Source organism: Ochotona princeps, chromosome 16, assembly GCF_030435755.1.
Source record: "Ochotona princeps isolate mOchPri1 chromosome 16, mOchPri1.hap1, whole genome shotgun sequence".
NCBI classification, from domain to species: domain Eukaryota; kingdom Metazoa; phylum Chordata; class Mammalia; order Lagomorpha; family Ochotonidae; genus Ochotona; species Ochotona princeps.
This window is the reverse complement of record NC_080847.1, coordinates 450,636-464,850: the sequence shown is the minus strand read 5'-3', so window position 1 is coordinate 464,850 and position 14,215 is coordinate 450,636. Positions and strand designations below refer to the sequence as shown.

Below are 14,215 nucleotides of genomic sequence, written 5' to 3'. Positions count from 1 at the left end.
CAGTCCAGGCTGACACGACTTGAACCCTGTCCCGGCATTTGCTAGCAGATGCTGCAGTAAAGCCCAGCCATTCGGCACTTGCCCTGGCCCTTGCCAGATCTCCCTCAAACCCAGCTCATCTGCAGGCCCTGCCAGCCTGGTACGCCTCCAATCCCAGATCTCAGCTCACTGGTGGGAGCTGTGGCCCACCCTGGCATGCCTACTTCCCATGTTGGCCCTTGCCCACTGGATGCCGCAGACTGGCCTGGCTCCATCCTCGGCTCTCATTCCTATCAGTTGGTGTGATAGCCTAGCCTGGCATGGCCTGAGCCCCGTCCTAGCTCCTGGGCATCCCAGTGTGCTAAGGTTCCACCCAGGCTTGCCTGGTCCACCCCTAAGCCAGCCCACACATCTGCTGACAAGTGGAGTAACCTTATCTGGTCTGGACCACACCCAGCCCTGACTCTTATGTCCACCAGCGGGAGCTACAGCCCAGTAGGGGGACCCCAAGTTCAGACTCAGATTTGACGTATATCAGTGGGTACCTTACCCCGCACAATCTGCCTCCTGAGCCTTGGCTTTTGTACTGTGGCCCGGCCTGCCCCATACCTACTGTTTGGTTGTGCATGTGGGTGCTGCAGTCTGGACCAGCCCAACCTGTTCCCAACCCCAGTTCCCATAAGTGTCAGTGAGTTCCATGGAATGCCTAGCTTGGCGCATTGCCATCCCAGCTCTTGAGCAAACCAGCAGCTATTGCGGTCCCACAGGGGTGAGCTCACAGTCCCCCGCAAAATCTGTCCCCAGATCCAGTTCTCTCGTGAGCTGGTTAGTGTCAGGGCCCAGCCTAACGTGGCTCATGCTGCACTAACACTCTCTGGCAGAGTGTGATTGAGCCCTGCCAGGCAGGCCCGCTAGCTCCAGTGAATGATGGGTGATGCTACCCAGCCTCGTTCAGGTCTCCCACATTTGTGGGTGTATTGGTTTGACTCAAAGTTCCCCTGGTTTTCCTCCTGCAAACCACCTGGTTGCAGCCCCTCACTTACCTGCAGGTGCAGTGGTCTGGTCAGTGGAAGCTCCCCAGAAGTCACTCCTTGCCTGTAACGTTCCCTTTCACACGTCCCTGTGCCCCCTTTCCTGAGCAATCCACAGCCACCCTGCCTGTGAGTGCACACTCCCGAGCCCAGTCGTCAGCGGTGTGACATGCTGGCCTAGGGCCCTGCCTGTGCGCCTGGGACGATGCGCGCCCCACACATGCACTGGCATACTGGTGTAGTTAACACAGACTTGGCAAAGCCAGGCCCAGAGCGTCCGCCAGCTGTTAGCTGTTCTCCTCCCAGCAGTGTGACACTTGCCTGGGTACAAGGCAGCCTAGGCTGTTTCCATAGCAGGGGAACCTCTCAAGATCTGCTATAGAAGCCACCATGGGACTCACTACTATTTACTTATTTTTATTTGAAAGGCAAATTAGAAGGAGAGACAGAAAGAAAGATCATCTGTCCACTGGTTCACTCCCCAGATGGCCGCAACAGCCAGAGCTGCGCCAATCTAAAACCAGGAACCAGGAGCTTCTTCTGGGTCTCCCACGCAGGCACAGGGTCCCAAGGCCCGGGCCGTCCTCCACTGCTTTCCCAGGCCACAAGCAGGGAGCTAGCTGGATGGGAAGTGGGGCAGCTGGGATTAGAACCGGCGCCCATGTGGGATCCTGCACATGGAAGCCAAAGCTTTAGCCGAGGAGCCATCGTGCAGTTCCAGGACTCGCCACAGCAAGTACAGCAAGTTGAGACCTGCTCTAGCCTAGCCTGTGTGACGGGCTCAGCTCTGGCCACATTGCAGCTGTTTGCGGAGTGAACCAGGGAGCTGATGATCTTATGTAGAAATCTGATCTGCCTTCCCAATAAAAATGTTTTTAAAAGATTTGCTGTGGGGCTCGGCAGCGTGGCCTAGTGGCTAAGGTCCTTGCCTTGATCCCATATGGCCGCTGGTTCTAATCCCGGTGGCTCCACTTCCTCTCTCTCTCTCCTCCTCTCAGTATATCTGACTTTGTAATAAAAAAATAAAAAAAAATCTTAAAAAAAAAAAAAAGATTTGCTGTGGGACCCACTAGTGGAGTCACTCACAGCATTTTGGAATCTGTAAGCTGAGCTCTCGCTCAGTTCCTGGAATTGTGCGCAGCTGGACTGTGCAGCGTGGGGTCTTGGGAGCTGCTCAGCCACCCCGAGGCCGTGGCCGAGGTGCTGGTGTCTGCGTTTCCAGAAGACAAATGTGACAAGAGAATCCAGGACCCAGGGGCAGCTGTGAGCGGGGGGAGTCGCTGAAGTGGCCTGGCCGTTCCGGAGCTCACAGCCCTGTCCTCGGTGGCATCTGTCCCCTGGCGTCCATCTCTGAGGGTGGGACAGAACCCCTCCCCTGTAGAAGCTTGTCTCAGCCACATTCGAGCCCCTTAGGGACCCCCACGGTAGTGTGGTCCTGGGCCTGTAGGGTGTCGTGAAGGGTGGGGTTCAGGTGTTGGGGATCCCCCAGGGAATGCCAGCTTTGGCTGGGTTATAGGAGAGGGAGGGGGTAAAGGCAGTGATGTCATTGGGGTGTTGCTGCTGCCTGCATGGGGCCAGGGACAAGTGTGCTGCTGGGAAGGCGGACAGCTGGGTGGCAGAGGAACGCACACTGCACTGGGGCAGGTGGTTGGAACAGGGCTAGGACGGGGCAGTGCCGGGCCCAAGGCGGGGTTCTGTGCTGGCGTGCTTGTAGCGCACCAGCAGCAGGTTGGTCTGTTCCCCAGTGGTGTCCAGACACAGGATTTCTTCAAGATTTACTTGTATTTGAAAGGTTGAGTTGGAACATGCGTGCTAGCTCACTTCCCAGAGGGCCGTAATGACTAGGGGCGGGGCAGCCCCTGCTGTTTGCCACTGGAGGGAGCTGGGCTTTGAACCGGCACCCACGTGTGTTGCTGTATCCTAGTGCCACTAAGCTGGCCCCTAAGAGCACTATTTTAAAAAAATCAGTGTATTTGGAAGGTAGAGGGTAAGATCTACCAACCTCCACCCTGGGGTCCCCTCACCCCAGTGCCTCCCCACATGGGGGGCCGGGGCAGGGATTTGAGCCATGCCTCGGCGTCCCCGGGGGTGGCCTGGTTGTGGCCGACCTGGGGTCCTTTGTCAGGGTCACTTGGGGAGTGGGTGTGACACTGCTGCAGCCCCCTCACCAAGCCTGGGTTTGTCCAGTCCCAGCTCCCCGTCAGTGCACCCAGGAGGCAGCTGAGGTGCCAGGGTCCCTGACACGTGGGAGACCCGCTCGGAGCCAGGCTTGGCTGCTGCGGGCGTGCGAGGGAACCGGCCCTCCCTCCCCACTGCTGCCACCGCGGTGCTGGGCGGGCGGAGCCAGCAGATGGGCTGTGGCACCACAGGCGGTGGCTTGGCCCGTCTGCCACGACCCTCCCCCCTGCCGCGACGGGGCACCCCGGGAGCAGGGCCGGGACGTGAGGGAGGGCCGAGGGGCCGAGCGCAGTGGGGCCTGGGTCCCCGGCCGCTGCGAGAGACGTGAGGCACACAGAGCATTTTAATTAATTTATTTATTTCTTTACACGTAACTGAGTGATGTTACAGTACATAAGTTATTTACAACTGTGCAGTAATGTGTTGCAAAATAAATTATCTAGAAGGCAGCAAAAGTACATTGTGAATGTATATAAAACTGTACAGCATTACGGATACACTTTTTATATGATTATTGGCTCTGTAGTGTTTCAAGTTATGTTCTCAGAAAGAGAAACAAAATGCCCAAGATTAAAGGAAAAAAAAATATACAAACCACGTGGATTTGACTCCATTAAAAACACTAGGGGAGCGGCCCAGCCTGCTGAGGTGGGGCGCCCTCGGCCTGGAGGTCGCCGGTGTGGACGGGTGGGCTCCTAGCCGCCCGTGCTGGGCTCCGGGGTGCTACCGCCGCCCCCTGCCCAGCTGAGGTGCCCCCACTCCCACCCGGGCCGTGGCCACGGTGGCGTCTCCCTCCCACGCTGGGCATGTCAGGCCGGCAGCAGCACGAAGTCGTCGTTGACGTCAACCATGGGCACGTAGAAGGAGGGCACCTCGTTCACGCACAGGGACTTGTGCCCGGCGGGGTCCAGCTCCTGCACCTTCAGCTGCCACTCCATCCTCTGCACGGCGTTGAGCGCGGCGGCCTCGTGCTGCTGCCGCATCAGTAGGCACGTCTGTGGGCAGAGGGCCAGGGGCTGGGCACAGGCAGGACCGGCGGGGCGCCCCCCTCAGCCCCCTCAACCCCTGTGGTGCCCCCTCAACCCCAGGCTGCGGTGTGGGGGCTGGGAGCCGGGCCATGAACCTCCAGCACCCCTCAGGGCTCTGCGGTGAGCACCCACTGCGCCCGACCAGCGCCACAACCAGCCGGACACTCAGGATCTGCCTTGAGGGAGCCAGCTGGGGTGGGAAGATGTGCGGTATCCTTTCTGTGTTGGCGTGTCAGCTGAGGGGTGTGGGGGTACCCCTCAAGGAGGGGCAGGGCAGCAGGCGAGGCTCTCTGCTGCCCCCTACCGGCCAGCTGCGGTCACTCACCTTCATGCGGTCGTACTTGTCATCTACGTCCTGCAGCCAGGAGATGAACTGCCGGGCGTTGAAGCGGTCCCGCACCGACTTGTTCTCGTCCCCCTGAGGTGACAGATGTGGGCCTCATGGGGACAGGGGAAGACGGTGCAGGGACCCCGGAGGACATGGCATCAGCCACCTCCAGGGGCTGCCAGGCACGGCCCTTGCCCCCCACGCCAGGACTTGCACAGAATGGCTGCGGGCAGGCGTGTGGGGGGAGAGTGCCGGTCTGCTCCCCACGGGTCACCTGGGTCTGCCACGTGGGCTCAGGGCCTCGCGCCATCCCCAGATGCCCCGCAGGCACGCTGAGGGCGAGGGCAGCAGCTGGGTGGCCATGGGTGTTGCAAGCAGCAGCTTCACCTGCTGTGTTTAACTTGGGACTCTTGGGCGTGTGACCCCCGTTCCCTGACCTGGCCTCACCCCACATCCCCTTTATCTGAAAGGCAGAGTTAAGGGGACAGAGAGGGGGTTCTCCCTAGGACACTCCCCAGATGGCTGTGGCGGCAATCACTGGGCCAGGCTGAAGCCAGGTCTCCCACCTGGATGGTCCCCAGGCTTGAGCGATTCTCCACTGCTTTCCAGGGTTAGCAGGGAGCTGGATCAGCAGTGGAGCAGCCAGGACTCGAACCGGCACCCATGGGATGCTGGCACTGTAAGCGGAGGTTTATCCTATTAAGCCACAAGGCCTGCCCAGCTTTCCTGCTTTCTTCCCCTTTTCACAAAGGGGAGCGGATTCTTTCAGCAGATGTCTGAGCCTGAGCTGGTGACTGAGGGTCCTGAGTGGGCTTGGCCACCTCTCGGCCGCCCCCCGCAGCAGAGGTCTGCAGGGGAAGAGAGACAGCCTCACGTGGGAACTTGCCCCTCTGGGCCCTTGGGGTCACCCACGGCAAGCCCTGGTGGCACTCAGGGCCCCCGCGGCTGCTGAGGGGCCACTGGGGCACGTGCCATGGGAGTCGGCCCCAAGGGGAGGTGTGAGTCCCAGGCCAGGGCAGCGTGGGAGCATTGTGTCGGAAGTCCCGGGAGATTCCTGAGCACGCAGGTCGGCTCCTGTGGGGCAGGTGCTGCGGGACTCCCCGCGTGCCTGTGTCTAGGGAGCTGCTCCAGCCTGTCCGCGACCCTGTCCCCTTGGCCCCAGCCGCACGGCCTGGGGTCCCAACGGTGACAGCTTGGGCCCGGGTGCACAGCCTGGGGAGGCAGCGAGTTCGGGAAGGGGGCTGCCCCGGGAGCGGGCGGGGGCACGGACCTGGCTCTCGAGGGGCATGTTGTAGACCTCGGAGTCTAGCAGCATGGTGCAGGCGCTGAATGGCACTGCCTGGTTGGCGATGGTCCTGGCGGCCCGGCAGTGAACCCGCAGGATCTCCTGCTCACAGGACACGATCAGCTTCTCCTGGAGGCAGCAGAGGGGAGTGGGCAGTGGGGACCCAGGCCCGACACAGGCCCACCACTCCCCTCCCCAGAGCCCCCCGGCCCCGGCCCGTACCCGTTCGATGCTGTGCTGGAGACGCAGCTTCCCTCGCACCGCCTCCTGCTGCTTGAACAGCTCCTTCAGGGGCTCCGCCAGAGAGGGAGGGGGCGCAATCTGCAGGGGCAGGGGCGGTCAGAGCAGCAGGACCAGCCCCCCTCCCCACTCCAGTGAGACTGTGAGGGGTGTGGACCCTGGCTAGCGGGCCGAGCCCCCTTACCCACGGTGGGGTCTCAAGCCCCTTTCTGGCACTTAACCAAGCGGGCCGCGCAGGGCCAGGACAGAAACGGCCAGTGCACAGTCCCGCATGAAGGCCTTACGCACATGGGCTACAGCTCAAGGCCCAGGGCAGACAGCCTGGGTTTCGCGGTGCTGGGCAGAGAGCAGTGCTCACCCTTCCTGGCCCACGGACCGACGGGGGCATGGGAGGCAGGCAAACTCCCACCCTGAGGCAGGCAAGGAGAGGATGTGTGGCCATGCGGTACCCATGCCCCCCACCCCCCGCCTGTGGAGTGGCAAAGGAAAGCCACCCCTGAGCCGGGGGCATTCCTGAGCCCAGGATGGGGCAGGGCAGGAGATGCCAAAGCCTGGCTTGCATGCTTGCTCTCAGTCCTGGCTGGGGCCTGCGGCTCGGGTCTCTGTGGGGCCACAGCCGAGGCCCATTGAGCAGCACCTCAGCCGAGTACCCAGTGGCTCGGGTCCCGGGGAGACGGTTCTGCTTCAGGCTAGCCATACCCCCTTGGGGGGTGTCCTAGAGGGCCACATGTGGCCCTAGTGTTCCAGCAGGGAGCTTGCTCTCCCGGACACGAGTGGCCCTGCCAGCACACTGCGCCACAGCCGGGACAGTGGGGGACAGAGAGCAGCAGCCTGGCCGGTGGAGGCGGCAGTGCAGAGCCCGGGAGGCCCCGGCCACTCACCACGGGGATGTGGAGCTTGCTGAGCGGCTTGCCGTCCAGGAGGTAGGAGCCGGTGTAGGTGACGTACTCGGCGTAGCACTGGGGCGCCTGGGGCGGGATGTAGCACAGGATCTTGCGCTTCTCCTCGATCTTCTTGCGGATCTGAAGGTACTCAAAGTAGGGGTTGGATCTGTCGCTGTGGTAGGGCTCGATGGCGTCCAGCTTGATGGCGTCCACGATGGCGGCCAGTGTCTGCTGGATGACCTCGCGCGTCTGCTGCGTGGACGTGTGCAGCTGCTGGAGCTGCTGGCTGGAGCGCTGGAAGCGCCGCTTGCGTGGGTGCTGGGCCTGCGTGTCGTCGTCCTCGGAGCCCCGGCCCTTGGTCCTGGCAGCCGGGGCGGCCGGGGCCTCCCGCTCGGCCACAGGTGCGCTCTGCTTGCCCTGACTGGCCAGCATCTGGGCCCGAGTCCTGGTCATGCGCTGGGGGATCTCCTCCACTTTGGGGGCTCGGGGGGTTTCGGCGGAAGGCTTGGGCTCCTGCTCCGTGGCTTCGGATGCCGGGCCACCCAGCGGGCTCCCTGTTGGGGCAGGCGCGTGGGTGGGTGCCAGCTCCGCCTCGGCCCGCCCGCTGCTGTCCACAGCTTGGGCCGGCGTGGAGCTGTCCGTGGGGGGGACATCGGGCGCGCAGTGGGAGGTGGCCGGAGGGTCAGCAGCCTCGGTCTCCTGGTCCTCGCCCTGCGGAGGTTGCTGTCTAGGCGCCCCGGACCCCGGGAGGGAGTCCAAGGCCTCGGGAACCCTGTCGGTGGCCACAGCGGGCCCTGCGTCCACCACGCCTGCCGGAGCCGGCTCCAGCCTGGGCCCTTCCCGTCCGGGCTCGGGCTCGGGCTCGGTGGGGAGCCGGCTGGATGTCTGGTCTGGGGTCAGGGCGTGTTGCTCCTCCGTGGTCAGGGCAGGGACACTGCCGCCCTCCACGGCCACAGGGGCCCCCGGAGGAGCCTTCTCGAGAGGAGCCAGCCCTTCGTCGGTGGGCTCACTTTCGACTTCTGGGACATCTTTAGTCTGCAGAGGCAGCTCGGGCAGCGAGAAGGGCCCCAGGTCCAGGTCGTCCTCGGAGGTGGGGAAGGCGTCCGACCAGGTCACCGGCCCCACCTGGCCAAGGGCAGGCAGGCTCTGGCTGCTGTCCAGGAAGGTGTTTTCTAAGGGCCCCAGGGGCTCCGCGGGGGCCACAGCCGTCCCACATGCGGGCTCAGGGTCTATGGGCAGTGGGGGATCGGGGAGGGGGGTGCAGCTGCTGAAAAAGGGCCCTAGCCGCGGAGGAGGTGCACAGGGGGCAGCCTCCTCGGCCGTGGTGACCGCGACTGCGACCGTGACCGGCAGCTCCTCCACCCCGTGGTCTTTGGCTTCCTCCAGCCCCGGCTCGGGAACTGGCAAAGGGTAGGACACGGGAGAGACGGGGTATGAGGTCTCTGAGGCACCCAAGGGTCCGGGGGCGCCCGGGGGGAGGGGCTCGGCGGGGCAGAAGTGCCGCGGGGACTCGGGGAACCGCTGGGGAGACTTGAGCAGGAGGTCTGAGCCCACAGGCCAGCCCACGGGGTGCTCGGAGGGCAGGGCCTGCTCGGCCGCGGGGTGAGTCCACTCGACGGGCTCCTCGGTGATGACCGCGCTGAACGGGCCCTCGTCCAGGGGCTCCAGATAGTTGGGCTCTGGGGGGATGATGGCGGCGGTGGCTTGCTGGTCCTCGGTGGCATCCAGGGGGAGGCCCAGGTCGGGGGCCAGCAGTTCACCTCTGGAAGAGGGGGAGGACTTGGCCTGTAAACTGGAGAAGACGCCGTCCGGGGCGGGGGTGACGCCGACCACGGCCGCAGGCGGGCAGTGCAGGGCCTCGGCCTTGGGGGAGGGGAGGCCGTAGTCCGAGGAGTAGTAGTCCGGGGACAGGCAGGCGCACTTGTCCGTGGGCACAGCCTGCAGGGGCCCCTTGTCCTCCAGCAGCTGCTGCACCGGGGAGCTGTAGCTCGGGGCAGTGGGGACGCTCTGCTGCCGGAACAGCTTGTCCCCGACGCTGAACTCTTCCTCGGGGGTCCTCCGGACGTCCACAGACACAGAGCGGTACAGGTTTGTGGACAGAGGCCGCGTGGACGTCTGGTTTGGGTTCTCCGGAAGCCCACTCGGGGCCACGGAGAATCTGTCGAAAAAGGAGGGGGAGCAGGCGTTGGTGGAGGCAGCGGAGACGGCTATCGGGTGCTGGGAGTCGGCGCAGTCGAACACGAGGTCCGTGTAGTCCTCAGCCGAGCAGGACGGGGTCCGGGGTGTGTGCATCACCTCCTCGTAGCTGGGGCAGGACACCGCCGAGGTGGGCGTGGGCACCCCCGTGGGCCGGCCCTGGTCGGGCCTGGGGGAGGCGGGCAGCCCCTCCTTCAGGGGAGGCCCTGCCAGCCAGTCTTTGGGTTCGGCGCCTGGGCCTGCGTGCGGCTTGCTCTCGGGGCCGGCCGGCGGAGTGGGCGCCGACTCCTTGAGCTTCCGGTCTTTGCACAGAGGCTCCGGCCCCGGCGGCTTCTTGGGGGGCAGGTCAAGGCTCTTCTTGCGGCCCTCGTCAACTGCCTTGGCCTTGTCCTTGAGCTTCGGGTCCCCCGACCGGTGCCGCATCTTCTCCATCTGCTTCATGCGCTCCTTGTGCCGCTTGTGCCGCTCCTCCACCTCCAGGTCCTTCTGGGACAGCATCCTCTCGAAGCTGGTCATCATGAGGTCGCCGTCGCCCAGCAGCTTCTCGCGTGGCCGGGCGTCCTTCCTGCCCGCGTCCCGGGGCGGCGGCGGCGGCGGCGGGGGCGCCGGGGGCTTGTCACTGCTGCTGCTCACCTTGGCCGCGTCGCCCTTCTCCTTCCCTCGGGTCTCCCCGAGCCGCAGGCTCTCGTCCCGGGCCTTGTCCTTGTCCCTGGCGTGCCTGTCACGGTGCCTGTCCCTCTCCTCGCGCCACTTGTCGCGGTGCCTCTCCCTCCTCTTCTTCTCCTTCAGGAGGCTGCCGGCGCCCGACCCGTACGGCTTGAGCTCCTTCTCCGCCTTCTTGGGGGGCTCTCGCTCGGGCTCGCTCCTGTCCTTCTTCTCGGCCGACAGCAAGTCCACGGCGCGTTCGAGCACGCCGTCCGTGTCGGCGCCCACACCGTAGGGCGTGGCGCAGGGCTCGGCGCCCGGCGGCTCCTTCTCGGCCTGGCCGCCCTGCCGCTCCTCGGCCCGCTCCTTCTTCTCGGCCTTCTCCTTCCTGGCCCGCTCGCGCTCGTGGCTCTTCTTGGACGAGGACGAGGAGTGCCTGTGCCGCTCCTTCTCCCGCAGCTTCTCGGGCAGGCCGCAGGCCTCCTTGGCTTTGTCGTCCAGGGCCGGCTCGGTGAAGGTCACCTCGAGGAGGGCGCTCAGGCCGGGGTCCTGCCCCCGGTCCGTGAAGCTGTCGGACGAGACCTCGCTCATGCGGTCGTGCGCGTCCTCCCCGCACTCGTGCAGCGCCTCCTCCTCCAGCTTCTCCAGCAGGCTGCGCTCCACGTCCGAGCCCCGGGCCGCCTTCCTCTCCCGGCCGTGGTCTCGCTCGGCCTTCTCCCGGTGCCTGCTCTTGACCTTGTCCTCGGAGCAGTGCCGCCTGTCCGCCTTGTCGGGGAGCTTCTGCCTGGCCCTCCTCTCCAGGGCGCCGTCCCCCGAGGCCCGCTCGCGCCTGTCCTTGCCCCTGTCCGCGGACTCCTTGTCCCTCTTCTCCTTGGCCTTCTCAGGAATCTTGTCCTTCCTGTCCTTGCCCCCGTCCTTCCTCTTCTCCCGCGAGTCCTTGTCTTTGGGCTTGTCCGCGTGCGCCCTGTCGCCGGCGGGGGGCTTCCTGTGCCTGTCGCCGGCGTGCGGCTCCCTGCCGTCCTCCCGCGCCTCCTTGTCGTCCTCGCTCTCGTCCGTGAAGATGTCGGCCATGTACCAGCTCTTCTCCTTGCCCTTCTTCTCGGGGAAGTCCTCGGAGGCGGGGCCCGGGAGGAGCCGGTCTTTGCGCTCCCGGGCCGGCTCCAGCGACGCCCTCCTCTCCTTGTCCCTGTGCTTCTCCTTGGCGTCCTTCTTGTCCCGGAAGCACTTGTCCAGGTCCTTGTCCTTCGGGCACTTGTCCAGGACGGGCTTGTACTTCTCGGCTTTCGCCTTCTCCCTCCTCTCCTTGTCGGGGCCGTCCCTCTTGTCCTTGTCGCGGCCGGGGTGGTGCCTCTCCCAGGGCTCCAGGCCCCGCAAGTCGGCCTCACAGCCGTGCTCCTTGGCGTCCTCCCGGTGGGCCTCCTTCCGCTCCTTGGCGCCGTCCAGGGCCTCCTTGCGGTCGCCGTCCCTCCTCCTCTTGTCCTTCTCGGGCAGGAAGCCGGGGAGGCCCCTGTGCTTCTCGGCCTGCTCCTTGCGCTTCTCGGCGCCTCTGTCCACGTAGTCCCGGTCCCGCTTCCGGAAGAAGGCGTCCCGCAGGTCGCGCGGCTTCTCGCGGGCCTTGGCCTCGCGCTTCCGCTCCTTGCTGTCCTCCTTCACCGTCTCCAGGATGAGCTTGGCCACAGAGTCGCCCTTCATGTCCCTGTACTCCGTCACCGGCGAGTCCCAGCTGTCTTCCCCTTTGAAATCGAAGGTGGAGTCGGAGAGGTCGGAGAACCAGCGCTCGGGCTGCTCGTCCGAGAGGCTCAGCTTGCTGTCCTCCGTGTCCAGGAACTGGCTCTTGCCGCAGTAGTCGTCCAGCCCGGGCTCCTCCCGGTGCGCCTTGTCCTTCCTGAGCTTCTCCTTCTCGTCTCGGAAGGTCTTGTCCTTCTCCTTGGGCCCCCTGTCCTCCTTCCCGTCGCTTTTCTTCTCCAGCTTGGAGGGCCGGTCTTTGCACTTCTTCTTGCGCTCCTCCTTGTAGAGCCGCAGCTTCTCCTCCCTGGCGGCCTTCTCCTTCTCGCCCTTGCCCGCGCGCTCTCGGTCCTCCCGGAAGGCCCTGCCCGCGTCCTTGGCTCTCTTCAGCGCCTTCTCGTCCTTGAAGAGCCAGTCCTTGTCTTCGGCCTTGAGCTTGCCCAGCTTCTCGTCTTTCTTAAAGTGGTCTCGCTCGTGCCGCAGCGCCCTGGCCTTGCTGCCGTCGCCGGGGGCGTCGTCCAAGAGCACGGCCTTGTCCACCTTGGGCCTCGCGTCCTCGTACTCGTAGGCAAAGGCCCTCAGCTTCAGCTCCTGGCCGCCCGCGCAGGCCCCCTTGCCCCGCTCCCGGTGTCTGTGCCGGGCCTTGTGCTTCTTCACCACCTTGCCCTCCTTGTCCAGCCTGGCGATGGCGCCGTCGGCGCTGCCGTGGAAGACGCCCTTCCGCTCGGGCGCGCTCGGCAGCCCTGCGCGCTTGCGGGGCTCCTGCTTCTTGCGGGCCGGCTTCAGCGACTCCACGCTGGAGCTCTCCGAGGAGTAGTCAGACTCGCTGCTCAGTCTCGTCCTCGTGGAGTCTGACAGGGAGCTCACCTCGGACCAGGCCGGGGAGGAGATGGTTTTCCAGTTGTCCGTGTGCCAGGGTTTGGCGTGGGGGTCTGCGTGGTTGGCGCTATGCTTCTGGACTGCGGCGCTGCCATGCGAGGAGGCAGAGGAAGCGGAGAGCGAGCCGAGCAGCGAGGGGTCTTTGAGCACCAGGGGGGAGCCCTTGAGGCAGCCCGAGCTCCCCGCCGAGTCCCCGTCGTCCTCGTCGCTGTCCGAGCACTCGCTCTCTGACTCGGAGGAGCAGAACTTGTCACTCCTTTTCCCAAACCGCACTTCCTTGCCTTTGGGCTCTTTCTTCCGCTTCTTTTTCACCTTATTTTTCTCTTTTTGCTGCTTGGCATTAGAAGACTCGCGCGTCTTACTGGTGGGCACCACCGCATGTGCCGCGAGCCTCAGCTTCTCTGCGGGCCCCACGGCGAGGCCGCTGTCCTCCTCGTCCGACGTGTCCGACAGGATACGGTGGACTGCTTTCTTGGGTGCGACCGTGTGGTTTTTCGGGAAACTTCTGACCTCCATCTTAGGTATGGAGATACAGCCACTGGACCTGGCTTCTCTCCTGTAGTCCTTTTTCAGCAAATGCTTGTCGTCCACGGGGGGCACCCTGTCCTGCTCATCGTCCTCGTCAAACTCATACTCGTCCTTGACGGGCGTTGTGGTTTTCTGGGGCTCGGGGTTCTTGGCCTTGTGTTTGAGGCCCTTCTCAAACTCGGAGTCCGTGTTGTTGCCGTCCACTGAGCTGGATGGGGCGAAGGACGGGGCGTCCTCCTCTTCGGAGCTGTCTGTGGAGACAGGGAGGGAGACGTCATGGCGGGGAGCCAGGCTGCAGGCGACACAAGCGGGAGGCTGTGGGCGGGGGCTCCCCCCGAGCGGCCCCCGGCAGCTTACCGGTGGGACTCTCCTCGCTGGAGGTGTAGGTGCCTCTGCCCAGCAGCAGGTTCACCATGGTGGGGGAGTTGGCCACCTTGAGTGGGGTCTCGCCTTTTCTGTTGCTTTGCTGGGGATTTCCTCCATACCGCAGCAATAGCTTCACCACCTGCAAGAGAAGGGCCACAGTGAGGCCCACGTCTGCCTGCCTGCCTGCCTGCGCCACAACCACGTGGCCCACCAGGGAACAGCAGTGCAGGTCCTGACCCCTCCATGGCCACCCGTCCTGGTCCTTGCTCCACCATTCCTCCTCAGTCTTCTCTCCAGGGTGCCCCCTTCCTGGCAGAAAGCTCATTGGCCCGTTGGGGGACAGTTCCCAGGGTGCAAAGGGAGCGGGTTTTAGATCTGCTGGTTCAGTCTCCTTGTCTGATTCCACACAGGGATGCTGCAGGTGCACAGCTCTGCTCCTACACCCGGGGCAGCGACACGCGGAACCTGAGTAGGACAACTCGACTCGACTTGACTCAGCTACAGCCCAGTGTGAGCCGACAGCATCCATGTCCACCATGGCCCCTGAGCTGCCAGGAGCCCTGCACCCCAAGGTGGGAGCACACCACATCCTTCGGTGGTGTGCAAACCCTCGAGACTTGGGGTCCAGGTGACTGGGTCTTCAGAGGTCATGCCCAGATTCCAGGTCACAACTGCCCTGCCTGCCCCACCGTGTCTCCAGGGCGTCCAGCCCTGGGCATCTTTCAAGCCTGGATACAGCTGTTCAAGGAGGACCTCAATGGCCATTCCCCTCTGGACTGCTGCCTCCCACACGGAGGCAGCCTCCAGCACTTGTCCGACTCTCAAGCGTTTCGCCGCAGCAGCCCTGTGGTGAAGCCAGAGGGAGCTGAGAGCGGCACATCACACAGCTTCTGTCCTACCGGGCAGTCTTCAGTCCTCGGCTT

At 64.4% G+C, this 14,215-nt stretch overlaps 1 protein-coding gene across 1 annotated transcript in view; it reads right to left on the bottom strand.

Annotated features, from left to right (window-relative positions):
* Positions 1-3,933: 3,933 nt before the first annotated feature.
* The window catches only part of ANKRD11 (ankyrin repeat domain containing 11), a 96,085-nt gene continuing 85,803 nt past the window's right edge, over positions 3,934-14,215 (bottom strand). The window contains exons 8-13 of the mRNA XM_058674029.1: positions 13,284-13,431; positions 6,951-13,177; positions 6,052-6,150; positions 5,815-5,958; positions 4,542-4,634; positions 3,934-4,183 (exon numbers count right to left, since the gene is read on the bottom strand). Coding sequence (XP_058530012.1) covers positions 3,998-4,183; positions 4,542-4,634; positions 5,815-5,958; positions 6,052-6,150; positions 6,951-13,177; positions 13,284-13,431 — 6,897 coding nt within the window. The 3' untranslated portion in view covers positions 3,934-3,997. The remainder of the gene's footprint in view (positions 4,184-4,541; positions 4,635-5,814; positions 5,959-6,051; positions 6,151-6,950; positions 13,178-13,283; positions 13,432-14,215) is intronic.